This window comes from Neospora caninum, chromosome Ib (genome assembly GCF_000208865.1).
Source record: "Neospora caninum Liverpool complete genome, chromosome Ib".
Taxonomy (NCBI): domain Eukaryota; phylum Apicomplexa; class Conoidasida; order Eucoccidiorida; family Sarcocystidae; genus Neospora; species Neospora caninum.
Window position 1 is genome coordinate 1,788,007 of NC_018386.1, and position 15,708 is coordinate 1,803,714.

General features: G+C 58.6%; 3 protein-coding genes and 1 non-coding gene across 4 annotated transcripts; all 4 read left to right on the forward strand.

Moving 5' to 3' along the window:
* Positions 1 to 955: 955 nt before the first annotated feature.
* On the forward strand, positions 956 to 1,354 carry NCLIV_004530 (putative microsomal signal peptidase subunit SPCS1 domain-containing protein; the record flags this gene model as incomplete). The annotated part of the gene is made up of 1 exon (XM_003879962.1): positions 956 to 1,354. The coding sequence occupies one exon, from the start codon at positions 956 to 958 to the stop codon at positions 1,352 to 1,354; it is 399 nt and encodes a 132-aa protein (XP_003880011.1).
* Positions 1,355 to 2,138: 784 nt separating this feature from the next.
* NCLIV_004540 (conserved hypothetical protein) lies at positions 2,139 to 3,269 on the forward strand (the record flags this gene model as incomplete). The annotated part of the gene is made up of 1 exon (XM_003879963.1): positions 2,139 to 3,269. The coding sequence occupies one exon, from the start codon at positions 2,139 to 2,141 to the stop codon at positions 3,267 to 3,269; it is 1,131 nt and encodes a 376-aa protein (XP_003880012.1).
* Positions 3,270 to 4,487: 1,218 nt separating this feature from the next.
* Positions 4,488 to 4,560, forward strand: NCLIV_t020009. Its single transcript has one exon. It is a non-coding gene; the product is annotated as a tRNA-Val (tRNA).
* A 1,354-nt stretch (positions 4,561 to 5,914) lies between these two features.
* On the forward strand, positions 5,915 to 14,589 carry NCLIV_004550 (conserved hypothetical protein; the record flags this gene model as incomplete). The annotated part of the gene is made up of 4 exons (XM_003879964.1): positions 5,915 to 5,958; positions 6,228 to 12,751; positions 13,199 to 14,073; positions 14,440 to 14,589. 4 exons carry the CDS (start codon positions 5,915 to 5,917, stop codon positions 14,587 to 14,589), a joined length of 7,593 nt encoding a protein of 2,530 aa, XP_003880013.1.
* Between the last annotated feature and the right edge of the window lie 1,119 nt (positions 14,590 to 15,708).

Sequence of the window (15,708 nt, forward strand, 5' to 3'; positions counted from 1 at the left end):
GTCTTTCTAGGCGGAGGACGCAAACTCCCAGCGGTTTCCAGAGGTGTCGTAGACACACACGTGGCGGGGGTTGAAAAGTTGCTGGGGGTTCACGCTGAGACGCAGCCGCCTGCGACGTTCTCCTTTTCCTGTTGCCTCTGGGATTTTTCTCGGCGTTTTTTGTAGAGCAAAGACCCGCAGACAATCTGGCTGCATGTGCTGCGCAAGAGGCCGAATCTGAGGATGCAGACGTGTTCTGTGTTTTGGCCGACTGATTTCTTGCCGCTGGGGACCAGACTCCACCTGGAATTTCGTCTCTGTGTCGTGCGCCTCTCGCTGGCAGACGCATTGCTTCGGCTTCTCTCCGTTTTCTTCTTCCTGTATACTGCCAACCCTGCGGGGTTTTCCTTTTGGTCGTCACTTCAGGACTCTCCGAGGCCTTTCCCGAGGCAAATACGGAGTCGTATTCACTTTTCGATCGCCGCTCTCGCTCTAGTAAGGACTCGTGCTGTCTTCAGGAACCCTTTCGCTTTTCTTTTCCCCAGGGAACTCATTGCCTGTTGCACTGCAGGAAGAAAGAAGGGTCAAAATAGGCGCTCAGCATCCTTCCGTCGTCTCGTGTGCACGCTGGGGCGCGCGTGACGCGCACTCAGTTGGACTTTAGGTAGGCATCTAGCTAAAGAGTCGAGGTCACCTACCCGCAGAAAACGGACAGTTTCGGGGCCCGTCAAGGCAGCTGACGGTGGATTCCTCATCCACAGGCTGTTGTTGAATTTTGTCGACATCGTGTGGCCTGCGTTCCGCATCTCCGACGTTTGTTCCCGAACCCGTTTTTCTCTAAAAATCGTCGTCCGTCATCACGTACACCTGGCGAGCAGTGGTGCGTCGCTCCGGGACAGAACCAGGCAGCCTGGCAGGGTATGTGATTTGCTGTTACCCGGGAGATTTGCGGAGTTTTGGGTGTATTCTGGCAACAATGGCGATCTGTTCGTGTGTCGGGTCGATTTACTCCGCTTTCGCGGCTGTGAAGTCGGGGGTTGTTGACTTCAAGGGACAGGAGCGCGTCTACTCCGTGCTGGTTTACCTTGCCTGGGCCGCCGGGCTCATCGGGTTCTTCGTCGGCGGTATCTTCGAAGATTTTAGCATCACAATCTACACAATTTTAATTTGTATGGCCCTTACTGCGATCCTGTGTTTCCCTTCGTGGCCAATGTACAACAGACACCCTGTCGAGTGGACTCCTCACGACCCCGACAGACTGGCGGCTCTTTTCACTCAGCAACAGCAAAACCAGGAAGGCGCAAGTCATCAGGAGCCTTCTAGTGGGGGGAAAGGGAGAGGGAAGAAGCATGTTGAATCGCAACGGAGAAAGTGAATGCGTAGATGAGCGGGCTCTCCGTTTGTTGTCGTCTGTTTTTTCGGCTCTTGTGTAAACTGGACTTTCGTCTGTGAAAAAACTCGTCTCACCTGACTTGCATGAATCTCCCGCACACTGCCTCGAGAAAATGAACCGTGAAAAAAACGAGGACATGTGTACAGGAGTGTCCGTGCTCGGCCTCTCGACTTGGCCACCGCAGCGCCGTGTGTACACACAGCTGTGCCTACAGCCCTGGAAGTTCTGCAGCAAGGGGTGCTCTATCCACGTCGAACATACCGGCTGCAAAAACCAGTTCGTCGAATTTTGTAGAGACCTCGCAGTTGCCCTGTAAAAGAGTTCAGCAACCCCTTTGCAGCGGAGGCACGCATTTCACGATTCCCGGTAGCATGATGATGAGAGTGTCTTTTCCGATACACACCTGCGGGTCGCCGCTGCCGAGGGACTGTCGACAACAACGACAGGAACGACATGAATCCCGGTTTGAAGAGTGGTCTAGGAGGCAGTAGGAAACCAGACATGCGGCAATGCGCCCACCGATTCGTCATCGGAGCTCGGCCCTAGTTCACGAGTGCGCGAACAGTTTTACGAACGGTTAATGGCTAGTTGTTGACACAGACGCCATGCGAAGGAAGCTTTCATTTTTATGTTTTCTTTCTGTAGATTGTCTTGCTCATCGCAAGAAGGCGCGTATCTTCCTGCACTTTTGTAGTCCTGTTGCACGAACAGTATCCTTAAATTAGTCGCCGCCGGCGACTCTTCCCCCTTCCAGTGTTGTCACAATATGAAGGTGAAATCGACAAAACTGAACAGAAAACTCAGGGGCGCCACCCTCCTGGAGGCTGCTCGGATGCCACGAAAGGAAGACCTTCGAGGTGGATGCCTCCTCGAGTCGCACTCCCCCAAAATAGACAAGAAAAGCTCCCCAAGACAGAGCTATGCGGATGTCGCGCGGAGCGCCGAAAGCCCGGGGCGTTTCAGCGATGAGTCGCCACATTCATGTGCCGTGCTCCAGAAAGCCTCACGCCAGGTCGTCCCCGCAAAAGCTCAGGCAGAGGAACCCAGAGGAGGTGGACAGTTTGACTCCCCCGGTGTGCCGACACTGACGTACGCGGAAATCGTCAAAAAGCCCCAGTCACCGACAGGCACAGAGGTTGTGTCGTCGGCGGAACAGACTCAGCCCAAGCGCGACGCTGGAGCTCGAGCTGTCTGCAAGGTGCCGGATGAGACGGAGACCGTGGTTGCAGATTCTGCATGTCAAAACTCTCAATACGAAGAAGTTGGCATGCCTTGCCTCCTGGCGGCAAAGTACACCCCGGGTCCCGAGATCGCGCGTCGCCCATCTTTCTCCAAGGAAAAGAAGATCGCTCGTGTGTGCAGAGCAGATTCCGCGTCATCAGCCTTGGAGGAGCATCCGGTCTTTCTCAACTCGCGCAGCAAACGAAACAGAAGGACCAGTGTTTCGCGTTGTTCCTCAGGAAACGAGGCGAAGTGGACAGCGCGGAGTCAGAAGACACAAGCTTCAAGGAAACTGGGAGTTGCGTCATGTCCGGGGCATTACCGGTCTTTCATAGACGAGACCGCAGCAGTTATTGACGCAAGTCTGAACGCAGGACTCTCGTGCTGCCTCCTCAGTCCTCGCCACCAACTGCCAGAAGACCACAGCACCCGAGGCCTAACAAGTCGAAGATTACCCATCGAAGAGAGGCCATGGCTTCCTGCGCCTCAGACACTCTCTGCTGGCGTGACCTTTGATGGCAGCGCCTGGACCAGCTATCTGGCGGATCCGTCACAAACGCTGCATCCGACGACCTCTCTGGACCGTCTTAGTGCGGGAGAATGGAGAACAGCTGTGGCAATTGCAATGCATCTCTACGCGCACCATTCGCCCCCGTGCCAAATGGTCATCCTGTAGCGACAACCAGAAAGTCCCATAAGCAATCCGTTTTTCATGCTGAGGTCCTTTCATCTTGTGAATGCCCCCTCTCGAGTTCGTGGCCCGCTGCAATGCCTGCTTTGCTGAGTCCGGTACAGCAGGGAGCAGTGTGGCAAAATCTTGTCGCTTTGCGTATGCATACTTTATGAGTAGCCTTCACTTTTTCCCGACAGCTGCCCCAGGCGGCTCAGTATCGGGCACATTGCTGTCTTTGGAGTGATCTGGGCGTGATTGACTTCCTGTGAGAGTCCCATTCCGTCGTCATTGCCGTCGAGCGCCACATTCTTCTCTCGCGCTAGTGAGAGCGCTACATCCCAACGATGAAACAGTCTTGTAGTAGGTTTTGCACAGAGGACAGTCCACCGTTTTGTGGCTGCAGGCTGCCGTTCACTCGCAGAAGAACGCGCCTCGCTTCCCTGACTTGGGTTCCACAGAAAAGACTCGAGCTCCGTGAGTCGCCGTGATTACTTACTGGTTCGAGAAACTCCTCCGGTACGGGCCATGGTGGCTTAACGTTACGGTGCGACAATCTAAGACTCGCCAGGCAAAATGGTCGGAACAAGCAACGCGTTCCGGTTTGCCTTCAACACTCACCAGACGTGGACTGGGCCGCCGTCCACCGAGGCGAAGCCGCATCCCGGATGGGTGTCCACGTCGTTGCGCGATTCGTGTGAACATGCCCCCCACGAGCTCTTGAGAGCGTCTCACGAATGCCACCAGGGCGATAATCGACGACGCGACCTCTCAGTGACTCTCTCAGCGGTCCAACATGCGCTGGACTGGTGAGGTGAACCGCCCGGTGCCAGTGGCAGCCTTGCGTATTTTCGAGCTTCGTATATATATATATATATGTACATGTACACGTTACAGAATCCACGGGAGTTCACTGTCACCGAATGCAGGAACTGACAGGTTCACGGCTTGGACGCATTCACAATGCAGAACAGTTTGGTTGGGCACTGCAAGCTGGACCCCGAGAGGACTCACAGCTCCTCCAGGCCTGGCAAGGAGAGCACCTGTTCCGGAACTGTCGGCAGACTGGCCTGGAACTCTCTCCTCGACTCTGGAACGTGCCTGCGGGGGCATTCTCCGAGAGAGATCAGGAATCTCAGTCACGCTCTTTTCGAGGGACCCGGTCGTGTCTTCGGGGCTGCTGCCGCTCTGCGCTGGTGGGAAATGAAAAGCTTCACCTCTCAAGCGGGCATGGTCTAGTGGCTATGACGTCTGCCTAACACGCAGAAGATCCCGAGTTCGATCCTCGGTGCCCGTACTTTCTGGCGAACGCACTTTTTTTCGATTTTGCGCCGCATGGGAGCGTCTCCTGGAGTGCGGCGGAAAATGGAACCCCAAGAAAGAATCATTTTTCTCTAGAGCGTTGGGTGTCCTTGTTGTGAGGCGAACAGTTCCCTGTGCGTGACGCATCGCGCGACTGAGTGTCTTGGAGCTCACGCCGAGTTCCGCATGCGTTGCTCAGGATCGATGCGTCGTCTATCCTGCTCTTGCCTAGATCGCGTTTTCTCTTTTTCTCGGGCCAGTGTTTTCAATTTTTCAGCACCGCCAGAAGCAATGTCGTTCACTTTCCACTTGCATCACGCGACCGTGCTTTGTAGCGGCCAAATTCTTTTTCGTGGGCCCACAGGCCTCGGGGCGGCAAGCGACTTTTTCTTTGTGTGTGTCCTGTGCATGTCCTCAAAAGCGTGAGAGTCGACATAGGATGAGATGCATACTCGCCTTGTCACCTTTGTGTCAAGACCTTCCACCGGCGTCGCTTGACTCCCGAGTCGCTTTTGCCACGACTCTTTTTTAACGGAAGCGATGCGCCGTGCAAAGATTTTGGTAAGTTCAGGGAGTGTCGACTCCGTTGCACGGAGTCGTGCTGCTGTCGAAACCCGGACGCGTACAATGCTAGGACTTTCACAAGAGTTTCCCGAGCAAGAAGGCGATCCGCTTTCTGACAAGAACGCACTTACCAGCCCCAAACTCCCGTTTTACGGGGCTGGTGTGGTGGAAACGGTTTTCCTTGCTGACCCAAAGCGCCGAGCTGCGCGTACCTCATCGGCGGCCTCGTCCCAGCCCCAATTTCCCAGGTGGCGAATTCTGTTGTTCGAGCGCTTCTATCACCTGCGGGGTATTCCGTCGCTCCGAAGCTCATTTAAAAACGCAAAGCGCAACGCTTTGCTTTGTTCCACTCCCCTTTCGACAGGGAACGCCTCACGCGCCGCTGTCGACTCCCCCAACGATTTCCTTCAGTCGTCGCGAGATGCTGTTGAGAGGAAACAGGCGCTGCTGTTTTTCGGCCAATGTGGCGTCACCGATAGGCACTCTTGCAAAATGTAGATTTTTATGCTCAGCGACTCTCCGCCGCGGCTGGCCGCTAAGCTCCGAGGCTCCAGAGGCGGAAAGGGTTTCGACATGCGATGCGGACGAGCGTTCGGAAGGCGCGCTGTCCAGACACCGGCGCCAGGAAAATGCAAGGGTTTGCCGAGATGACAGGCACAGCCAGGAGTTCGGAGGTTTCGCGCGAACCGCCCGCAGACCTGGGCATCGCTCTATAGAGAGAGTGTGGCCTTTGCAAATCCCGTGGAGCGAGACGGGCACGGGACACCGTTCGGCCTGCTCACAAGATGGGGAACGGAAAGCGCCTGCGGGTTTTGGGGAGGCTCGTTTGGTGAGCGTCGATTTGGAGAGCAGGCGCGGGAGAGAAATCACTCGCAGTTTGAACGCAAAAATGCGCCGAGATTCCTGGAGCGGACGGCTTCGAGAGGGAAAAAGGAAGCCTCACAGTCAAGAGGGAAAAAGAGGTGTGGGCAGCAAAACGGGAATCGGACACGTATGCGAGCATGCAGCAGTTCCAGGTGTACAGACACTCAACAGACGTGGTCCCGGCAAATCCTCCTGGTCGGATACCGTGGTTTCGCCTCCCTTCTCGGTGTCAAGCGGAATTGCTGACATCGACAAGCTTCCCAGGAAAGACAGCGAGAGGAGGAGACCCCAAAAGCTGGGGGAAGCCGCTCGTAACGGCAACAGGGTTTGCGAAGTTCCGGCCGGCGGCCAGTCTGCGGAGGCGGCGAGTCTAGCACGTCTGAATCTCGGCGACGGCAGACCAACTCGCGAAGAGTCTGAAGCAGTTGGTGGGCAACACACACGCGAATCGGTGGACACAGTCGCGAAGGCGGAAAGCGAAAATGCGAGCGGGTTGCCGCGCGTACAGAGAGAATCGACGAGCCAGACGAGAAGTGAGCAAAGAAGAAACGAGGAGGAACAGAGCGACGAGCAAGAGGAAAGCACGCAAGTGCGGCTTGGAAGTGCACTTGGGAAAGACGCGGAGGGGGAAATGGTTGTGGCACACGCTGCACGACTTTTCAAGAGGTCGCTGAAGCAGCTGCTGGCTCCACCGGTTCGGACGTCGTTTTCGCCCGCGGACCCGTCGCCCTGTGCCGTTCCTGCGAACACGGCGCAATCTTCCTTCCTCTCTGTGGAGTCGCTGTTTCCACCCGCTCCAGGCGTTCACGGCTCAGAGTGGGGCTCAGAGTCCTCGGGGTCAGGCTGGTCTCCGAAGAAGCCGCCGCTGCTTCGATCGTCGTACCCTCTGCTGTTTGCATTTCTGTACCAGATACTCGAGCAGCAGGCGGCCTATGTGGCCCAGGAGAGAGAGAAGAGACAGCGGGAGATGCAGAAATACGCAGCTCCGTTGGCGTCTCGGACGCTTCGTCTCGCGCAGCGGCGCCTTCTGAAACTTCAGGAGGACGTCGCAGCCCTGCAAGAAGAGATGCATGCGCAGCAGAGGAACCAGGAACCAAGAGGCGGAGGAAGAGGCAGGGAAACCGAGGTTGATGGAACCACGCTTCTCGTTCCTCCCCTTTTCTGCCAGCAGTTGGAGGACGTCCTTGTGGAAGCAGTGGACAAATTCTCGCTCGTGGATCTCCACCTGTTTTTGTCCCTTTCGTCTGCGCAAGTGCGCTTCGCTCTCTCTCTCCTTCCTTCCGGTGTACATACACCGGGGCTGCTCCCCAGACAGGACGACACCCGCGACCAGTCGGTTGCGAGCGCGGCCGCTGTCCAAAACGCAAAGTCTTCCGCAGCTCGGTCGTCCGCTCACCTCGATTGTCTCGCGTCAGTGGCGTTCAAAGAAGAGACATGTCCCCCGGATTTTTTCAAGAACCCAGGCAGAGACGTGTGGCTGCTGCATGCCCTCTTCTCGCCGCGCCTTCTCGCCCGTGTTGGCGAAGTGACCTGCCGCAGACTGAGGCAGTTGCATGGCCGACGGAGGCGGCAGCGTGAGGAGTTGATGCACATCCTCGCGCTCTTCGCGCACGACCGAGGAAGCACAGAGACCACAGGATGTAACGAAGGGCGAGAAAACGGGGACGAAGGGCTGCGACGCGAGACGAAGAACAGGCGGACAAGGCCGGAAGGGAGGGAACTTGACAGCTCCAGGCGTCCCGTCGCCGCTGCGGAACACCCTGAGAGTCCGTCCTCTTCAGCCACAAGCTTGTTTCCTGCCTCAGTCGGAGCCTCACACAACTCTCGAATTCAGCACTGCTGGAGGGAAGGCCATCGTCGCGACACGAAAACTGTTGAACGCCTTCTGCTTCTTTTCGTCACGCTTCACACTCGCCTCGGAGCTCTGGCTGAGCGCCTCAAGGTGCCATCCTCCTCTTCCTCTCCGTCTGCCGTTCTCCCTCCTTCCCTCGCGCGGCCTCTCTCTCCGTCTCCCTCTCCGGGTTCTCTCCCCGCTTCGTCCGCGGCGCTCTCTTCCAGCTCTGCTTCGTCTTCATACCCAGCACTGACGGGAACGGCGCTCGCAGCCCAGAGCGCTCTGGTTAACAAGGACTTGTTTAACGCTTTCCTGGACTCGCTTCTGGGTCTTCTGCATGCGCCGTATGAGCTGTCGGCCACGCGCGCCTTCGCGCACCCTCGGGACACAGCAACGGGCGCACTGGACGGGCTGAAAGACGAGACAAAAGATCACCCAGAGAGACGCAGCAACGCCCACAAAGGCGACGGAGACCAGGGAAAACTCCAGAGAGCGGGCGAAAGGCCGAACGAGGAAGTCAGCAGACCCGAGGGCAGCCTCTCCAGTCTGGCACCGAGAGAGTCCGTTGCGTGCATGAATGCCGCGACAAGGCCGCCAGGTCGCGCGGCACGGGAAGAGCTTGTGGGAGAGGAACACGAGAGAGAAAGGGAGAGGAAGGAGGTGCGCGGGCGAGCCGACGGCGGAGACTTCCCGGTGGAAGAACACCATGAAACGGGGGAACGATGCGGTGACCAAGAAGTGGGACAGCACCTGGAGGCAACCTGGTCGGAGCCGCGTGGCGAGGGCCGGCCTGTAGGCGTCTCGTCTTCGACTGGAGAGGGAAAAAGCCCGGAGACGGGTGCGGCGACCTCTCCGATTCTTCTTCATCCTTCTTCGCTCTCGCGCCTGGTCCTCGTCTTCTTCACGCCCTTCTTCCAGGCTGCTCTTGAGCCGACGGCGAGTCGCCGATCTCCGCAGCGAGAAGGCCCGTCGACTCCTGCGAAAGGCCTGAAGGTGTGCCGTGCGCTGTGCACGCAGGCGGAGCGACAGCGCGGGAAAATGAAGGCACAGGACCTGCAGAAGCTGTTGGCGTCTCTGCTTCTGTTTCGCGCGCTACGGGGACTCTCCGCCGCACCTCCAGATACTCCCAGGAACTCAAGAGACACTGCTCCTCTCTCAGGCGCTTCCCGGCCTTCTCGTGACAGGCCGTCGGGGGGCGAACAGTTTCAAACTGCAGAAACAAGCTCTTTCGTGTGTCCTGGTCCTTCTGCGCCGCCCTCGGGTGGCCGCGCAGACCCAGGCAGCCCCGCGCGACCAGCAGCCGCGCGCCTCCCTCCGGGTGTATCGACAGGGCGAGAAAACGGGGAACCTGCACGCGCCAGGGACGGGGACAGCGACGAGCGGGGCGCGTGGTCGGTGGAGCAGGAGACTCACGAGCGGATAGGGACAGGTGAGGACACGGCAGGGAAGGGCATTTGGAAGGAAATGGATGCACTCGCAGCGTTTCTCCTGTCTGAGCTCCTCCGGAAAACGGACGGCGACCTGAGCGCACTGCCGCAGGCGCTCCTGTCCCAATCTTGGCGCTTCCTTGAAGAGCGAAGGGGCGAGGAGACGGGCGCCTTTGCGGAGGACGCGAGGACGGACAAGGCTGAGGAGAATCTTTCCCGCGAAGAACACGAACAAAGGAGGCGCCTGCAGTGGGAAATGGAGAGAAGGCTTTCTTGCCCGAACAGGGGACAGACGGAAGCCGAGCGCGCCGAGGCGACACTCCAGAAGGACACGCCTCGGCCCCGCCACTCGGAAGAGACAGTCAGCGGCGACCATCCAGATCCACGTGCGTCGGAAGGGACACTGGAGGCCAAGGAGGCTCTGTGCGATCTCGAGAGAAGATTCCCACCGAGCCTTGAGCTCCCCGTCGGGCCCTCTCCCCCTCCGTTGTCTTCCTTCTCGTCTCCGCCTTCTGAGGCTGTGTCGGCGTCTGCTCGCCTTTCCTCGAGCAGTTCATGTCTGTTCTCTCTCGCCTCGTCCGGTTCCTCGACGGCCCCGCCTCGCGCCGTCTCCGATTCGGCCCTCTCTCCTCAGCTCCCGGACTTCTCTCCCGAAGGCGGGAAGAGCGTTTGCGCCCTGTTTTCTTCTCTGCTGACTTCGGTGCTGCCCGCGGCCGTCGATGCTCCTTCTCGGAGTTTGGCGGGGGCGACCAGTCGCCTCGCAGGGGTTCGCCTGAATCGCCGCCGCATGCAGCAGGCCGCGCGCGTGCTGGAGGAGTTTGGGAAGTTGTCGCGGAAACTGGAGGCGCAGACGCGCGAGCGGGAGCTCATGCGCGCCTTCTCGCGCGTGCTGCTCACGCAGGCCAAGCAAGAACTCTGCGGACGGGAACCGGCGACGCAGAACGCAGCGACTGCCGGCCTCGTGAGGCGATGCATCACGCGGTTTCTGCATGACTCTCACCGCGCTGGGTTGCGCCTCTCTACCTCAGACGCGCTGCTCCTCCCCTCGCTGTCCCTTCTCTTTCACCTGCAAGTTGAACACCATGTTGAGGCCGGTTCGCTCAGAGACGCGCGCAGCGCGGACCGTCTCCGGGGGGGCAGCCACGCAGGTGGGCGAGAAGAGAAAGAGCCGGGGACTGAGCGGCGGCCAGACCCTGTGCGAGAGCGAGGAGCTGCCGGCGAGTTCGACGCAAAAGACGCGCCGTATGTGGGGCCGGTGGGGGTGATCAAAGACCTCCAGAAACTGCTGTTGCTGCCGCCCGAGAGCTGGGAGCGGCACTTGGCGTCGCTGTCTCTGGTGCGGCTGCTCCAACTCCTCAAAGTGTCGGGACGCCATTACGCGAAGGTTCGGTCGTTCCTGAGACAAAACGCGGCCCTCCTTCTACCTGCCGCGAGAGACCAGGGGCGACTCGCAGGGCGAGAACGCAGCCTGCAGAGAGCGGAGGCCGCCCGTTTCGCGGATCCGAGGGACAACGAGGGAGTCGACGAAGGCGCGCAGGCAGACGCGCCGAAACGGGGAAGGCGGAAGTGGGGGCGTTTTTCTTTTTCGCCTTTGCGAGCAGAGAAAAGTGCGCTGGAGGCACCCTCGGAGGAAGGCGAGCAGATCGCGAGGGCGGAAGGAGGAGAGAGAGAAGAGAATGGAGAAGAAAAACAGGTCCAGGACGGACCAGGCGAAGCGTCAGACGGCCAGGAAGGAGACACAGAGACAGACGTTTCGTCGCAGAAGAGCGAACGGGGCAAACACCAGAAAGACGGCGAGAGCCGCGAATGCACGGAGAAGGAGAAGACGAAGCGTCGCACCGCGCTGTCGACGATCCCAGGGAGCGAAGGGCGACAACGTGAGTGGGAATCGGCTGCAGCTTCCGTCCCTCCACGCGAGTTCCCTGTTTCGTTCACTCGAGGAGATTCCAGTGTAAATACACTCAACGATCTCTCCTTCCTCTCTCTCGCGGTATCTTCAGATGGACGCCTGGATGCCTTTCTTCTCACGCTGCTTCGAGTCATTCTTCTGCAACTCCGTCGACTTCCTACATCTTCGTCTCGTTCTCGTTTTGACTCCTCTCCTCCCCGCAACGCTAGTCCTTCCTCCTCCACTTCCTTCCCTTCTTCGTCGCCTTTCTCCTTTGCGTCTCATGACTCGCTTGCGGCCTCGGCGCCTTCGCCTTCGTCCTGCGCTTCGCCTCTGTGCCTCGCCGCCGCCCCGGCGGTCTTCCAGAGCGCGGCGCAGTCAGCTGCGCTGGGGGTCGGGCTGCTGCATGCATTGGCGGTCTTGGGCGAGCAGCTAAGGGCGCTGAAGACCGGCCAGGCGCAGCTTAGCGAGGCGAGGCGAAGAGCTGCCTTGCTGCGACACGCAGTGCAACTTGCGGGCGAGGACGTGATCCAGATACTCCTGTCCGGAGAGCGACTCCAGAAACTGTCTCTGCTTCACTTCCTGCGTCTCGCCGTCGCCACCAACTGTCTCTTTCTGTCTCCGTTCGGTCGGCCTGCATGCGTCTCGTGGCGTGAGTCGTCGCGCGCAACGCTTCCCTCAGAGGAACAGGCAAACTGCGAGGAAGACAGTCCGCGTGAGGCGTCGGGTGCACGACGGGGAGTTTGCGCCGGAGAGGAACGGACACAGAGAGAAGACGAATCCGCATTTTCGCGCGGTCCCTCGCCAGAAGCACACGGAGGCCCGGCCGTCGGGGCGCCTCGTTTGCCATCTCTTTTGTCGCCGTTGGTGCACAGACACCTTCTCGCTGTGGCGGTTACCGCCGGAACGCTTTTGCGGCCAAACGCAAGACAGGAGCAGTCGAGAGGGATTTCGCCGGCGTCGACAGAAAGGTGTGAAGGCGGAAAAGATGGGGAACTTCGCGGGGTGTGCAGGGAAAACGCCCAGGCCTCTCCGGGGCGTGGACGGGAAGGGGAGACACTCGGGGGAAAGTCGACGGGAAGGTCAGACAGCGCCGGGCGTTTCCTGGGACGGGGCAGAGACCGAATACAAGAGGAAGGGATTCGAGGAGAGCGAGAGACGCTCGAGCATTTTGCGGTGGCAACAAAGGAGGGCAAAGAAAGACCCGAGATGCCGTACGCTTGTGCGTTGCCCGCGACGGCCATTGCGCCTCTCACGCGATGCTTCGCTGAGGTGTACAGACACCTCAGCGACCTGCCTGTACATCCGAGATCCGGCGGTGTCTTCTCGGTGGGAAGGGTGGGAGAGACGTGTGCGAACGAGTCACGTTCCGCTCATCTCTTGAGTTCTTCTCGCGGCCATTTCGACACAAACAGACAGAGCCCCGTAGCCCTGACTGAAGCACCACACAGAAGCCCCGACGGCCCCGTGTCGTCGCTCTACGACGAAAGAGAAATCGACATGGTCCTGGCGCTTCGGGAAGCGTACGAGGAAAACCTTCTGCTCCTTGCAGCAGCGGCTGTCCGAGCGCACTCGCACCTCGCTAAGGGCCGTCACTGGCGAGTCATAGGTGAGTGCTTGCTCCACGTTGTGATTATCTTGCCCCGTCCGTTTTTGGTTTTTCGGGGCTCCCGATGAAGCTGCCAAAGACTCTCGCCTCGTCGGCGTTTGAAACTGAAACGCCGACACGTGATGGGCCGGTCACAAACGTTCTTCTCGTCCCCTGGCCTTTCTCAACTGGGTTTTGTCTTCGAAGCCGCCCTGGCCCTCGTCGAGGCTGACGTCTCAGCCGGCCTTTACTGCAGCAGTGGTAGTTGCCTGTTCGTGCGTTCCAGGATCTCTGAGACCGACCCACGGGGATTCTCTTCTCTCTCTCTGTACCTGTATGTGTTTCCATCTAATGTAGATGCACGCGTGGTTGTCTTAGTGCTCACTTCCTAGTGCTCTCTGCTGTCGAGACGCTGAACCTGAAACACGATTCCGTTCGCTCGTCTCTGCGCTGTGGTGTGGTCCGCAGGCCAGGCGCTTCTCTTCAGTGTCTGTACACCTGCATTCCTGCCTTTCTTCGACGTGGCGCTTCCGCTTCCTCGTGGAATTTCGGGGTTCCAAACGCGAGGCGCGACAGAAGGACAAGGCCCCGCAGCACCGCTCCACGACGTGGAAGCGGCGGTGTCGGAGCTGCATCTCTTTCTTCGATATCTTTTGCGCTGTTATGTCACGCCAAGCACCGCTTCTGCGCTGCCGCCCTCCCCCGACCGTCTTTCCGTTCCTCCGCCTTCGTCCACTTCTGCCCGAATGCTCCCTGGCTTGCCGTCTTCCGGCGTCGCAGTTCTCCAGGCGGCTGTGGCCCGAGCGACTAGCCGCCCTGTCGCTTGGTCTGGTGGTTGCTCCGACGCTTCACCTGCGCTGCCACGTCGCCTGCACAGAGACAAGGAGAGTAACAGTTCCTTCCCGGCCGAGGCGGAGAGGAACTGCATGCAGGAGGCTGCTACGAGCGGACGGTCAGGGGAGACAGGCCAGGCGCGCGAGGAGCGGGGCCGCAGAAAGAGGGGGGGGCGGGAAGATTTGGAGACCGTTTTGTCTCCGGGAAAAAGAGGGCCAGAGCGAGAGACAAAACGAGAGATGTGCGCGGTTGCGAGGAATGAAGAGCTGGCGACGCAGATTCTCGAACGCCTCATGCGACGCGTTGTAGCAACAGGGTTAGAACAGCGAGAGTTAGAGGGGCAGAGGCGGAGCAACGGCGCTTTGGGCCGAGAGGAGCGGATGCAGCCGAAACTGGAACACGAAAAAGTGGAGACGAACGCCGCGAGAGAGTACCCCCAACGCGAGGAAACACGAGGACTTCAGAGACGAGACATGTACCTCCAAACCTTGAGGCTGCTCGGCGAAGAGGTGAGAAAGAATAGAGAGTGTGTGCTGACTGTGCCTCAGAGGAGAGGCGTGTTCGACTTTTTCGGGGCGTGGGCAGTTTTAAGAAGCGACGAACAGAAAGATCGAAATTGTTTGCTCGCAGAAGGTCCGTTCCGACCCTGGGAAAACTCCGCTGGTTTTGTTTCTTTCGAGTGTGTGCACCTGTCGGTTGAGATGCTTCCGCTCATGTAGAGGCATCTCTGTTTCCGCTTTTTCGGATGCATGTTACGCTTTTCCTGTATAGCTGCAAAGACGCTTCCGAGAAAACGCAGTGCCCGCCCCGTCTTGTTGAAAGTTAAATGTTTTGTAGCTGCGCTTTTTGCTTGTGGATTTTGTGTCTTTCCCTAGAGCGACGCGAATCTTCTCGGTGGAAGCCTCGCACGGGCGGGGCGCACGGCGCCTCCCTGCGAGGATACTGAACGGTTCCTGGAGCTTAAAAGAAAGACAGTTCGAACCCTTCTGCATCTTTCTCTGGAGGAGTCCCCTGTTGATCACTGACACGTATTGCCTGTCACCTTGCTTTCCTTTGTCAGCCGCGTTTGCCGTCTCTGCCGCGCCTTCGTTTCGTCTCTCCGCAGTTCTTCTCTCAGATGCAGCTCGTTTCGCTTTGTTCCACCCACCGCGTTTCGCGTTTTTTCTCGAGGTTCCCCTCTTGCTGGATTGGAAGTTTTCCACGTGCCGCCCCGCAGTTCGCCTTCTTGTCAAAAACACACTTCTCTATTCGACTCGGGGCCTCGTCTCTTTTTCCGCTCCGTGCCCGTGTCGCGTTTTCCTGGAGATGCCTAGCAAAGGCGCGCCTCCTCCGTTCTCGCTGGCGGACTTCCAAGATTGCGAGACAAAGTTTTTTCGTTTCCTTTCTCACGCCTTCTCACAGGCAGGGGCGAAGACACCCGCCAACTAACTAATCACGTTTCATAAATACAATAGTGAAAGCTCCGTTCGCGGTCGAAAAGATCTCGTGAAGCGCCTGTGCGGCTGCAGTCTAAAGCACGCCTGTCTCTCTGCATGCAGAAACGTGTGGCAGTCACCAGGAAGCCCCTGAAGAAGCGAATCGGAGAGGCAGCGTTCCAGCAGATCCTGCGCGGCAAAAGAACGAGAAAGACCGAGAGACCATCGTCCCTGTCTCTGAGGAATAAGTTGGCAAGTGAGAGGCGCGTTCGCCTTTTTGAGAGCGACACCACAGACTCGGTCCAGCCTTCACTCCGAGTGTCCGTACACCGGAAGGCCCCGGAGAGAGGCGCGCAGGCCGTTCAGCGAGTTCCGTCGCCGATGTCGCCTTTGCCGTCTTCGAACACCCAAGGATTTTGCGAAACGAACTCTCGATGTACGTGCACGAGTCTCTCTCGCGACGAAACTCCCAGACGGTGTATGCTGGCGACAGCGCGCGGGGGCCAGAGAGGAGAGACAGTCCGCGAGACAGGAGACACAAAGTGACAAAGAGAAAAGGACGGAAAATTGCGTTTCTAAAGTGTGCTACGGTGACTACAAACCTAGGTCGACTCCCCCAAGAAAAAGGTCGAAAACGCGAGAGCAAAACGGTGGATGTGCCTCCGCCGAAATATCACAACCTTCCAGACTCAAAAACAGTCGCAGGCAAGACGCGACAACAAAGCGAGC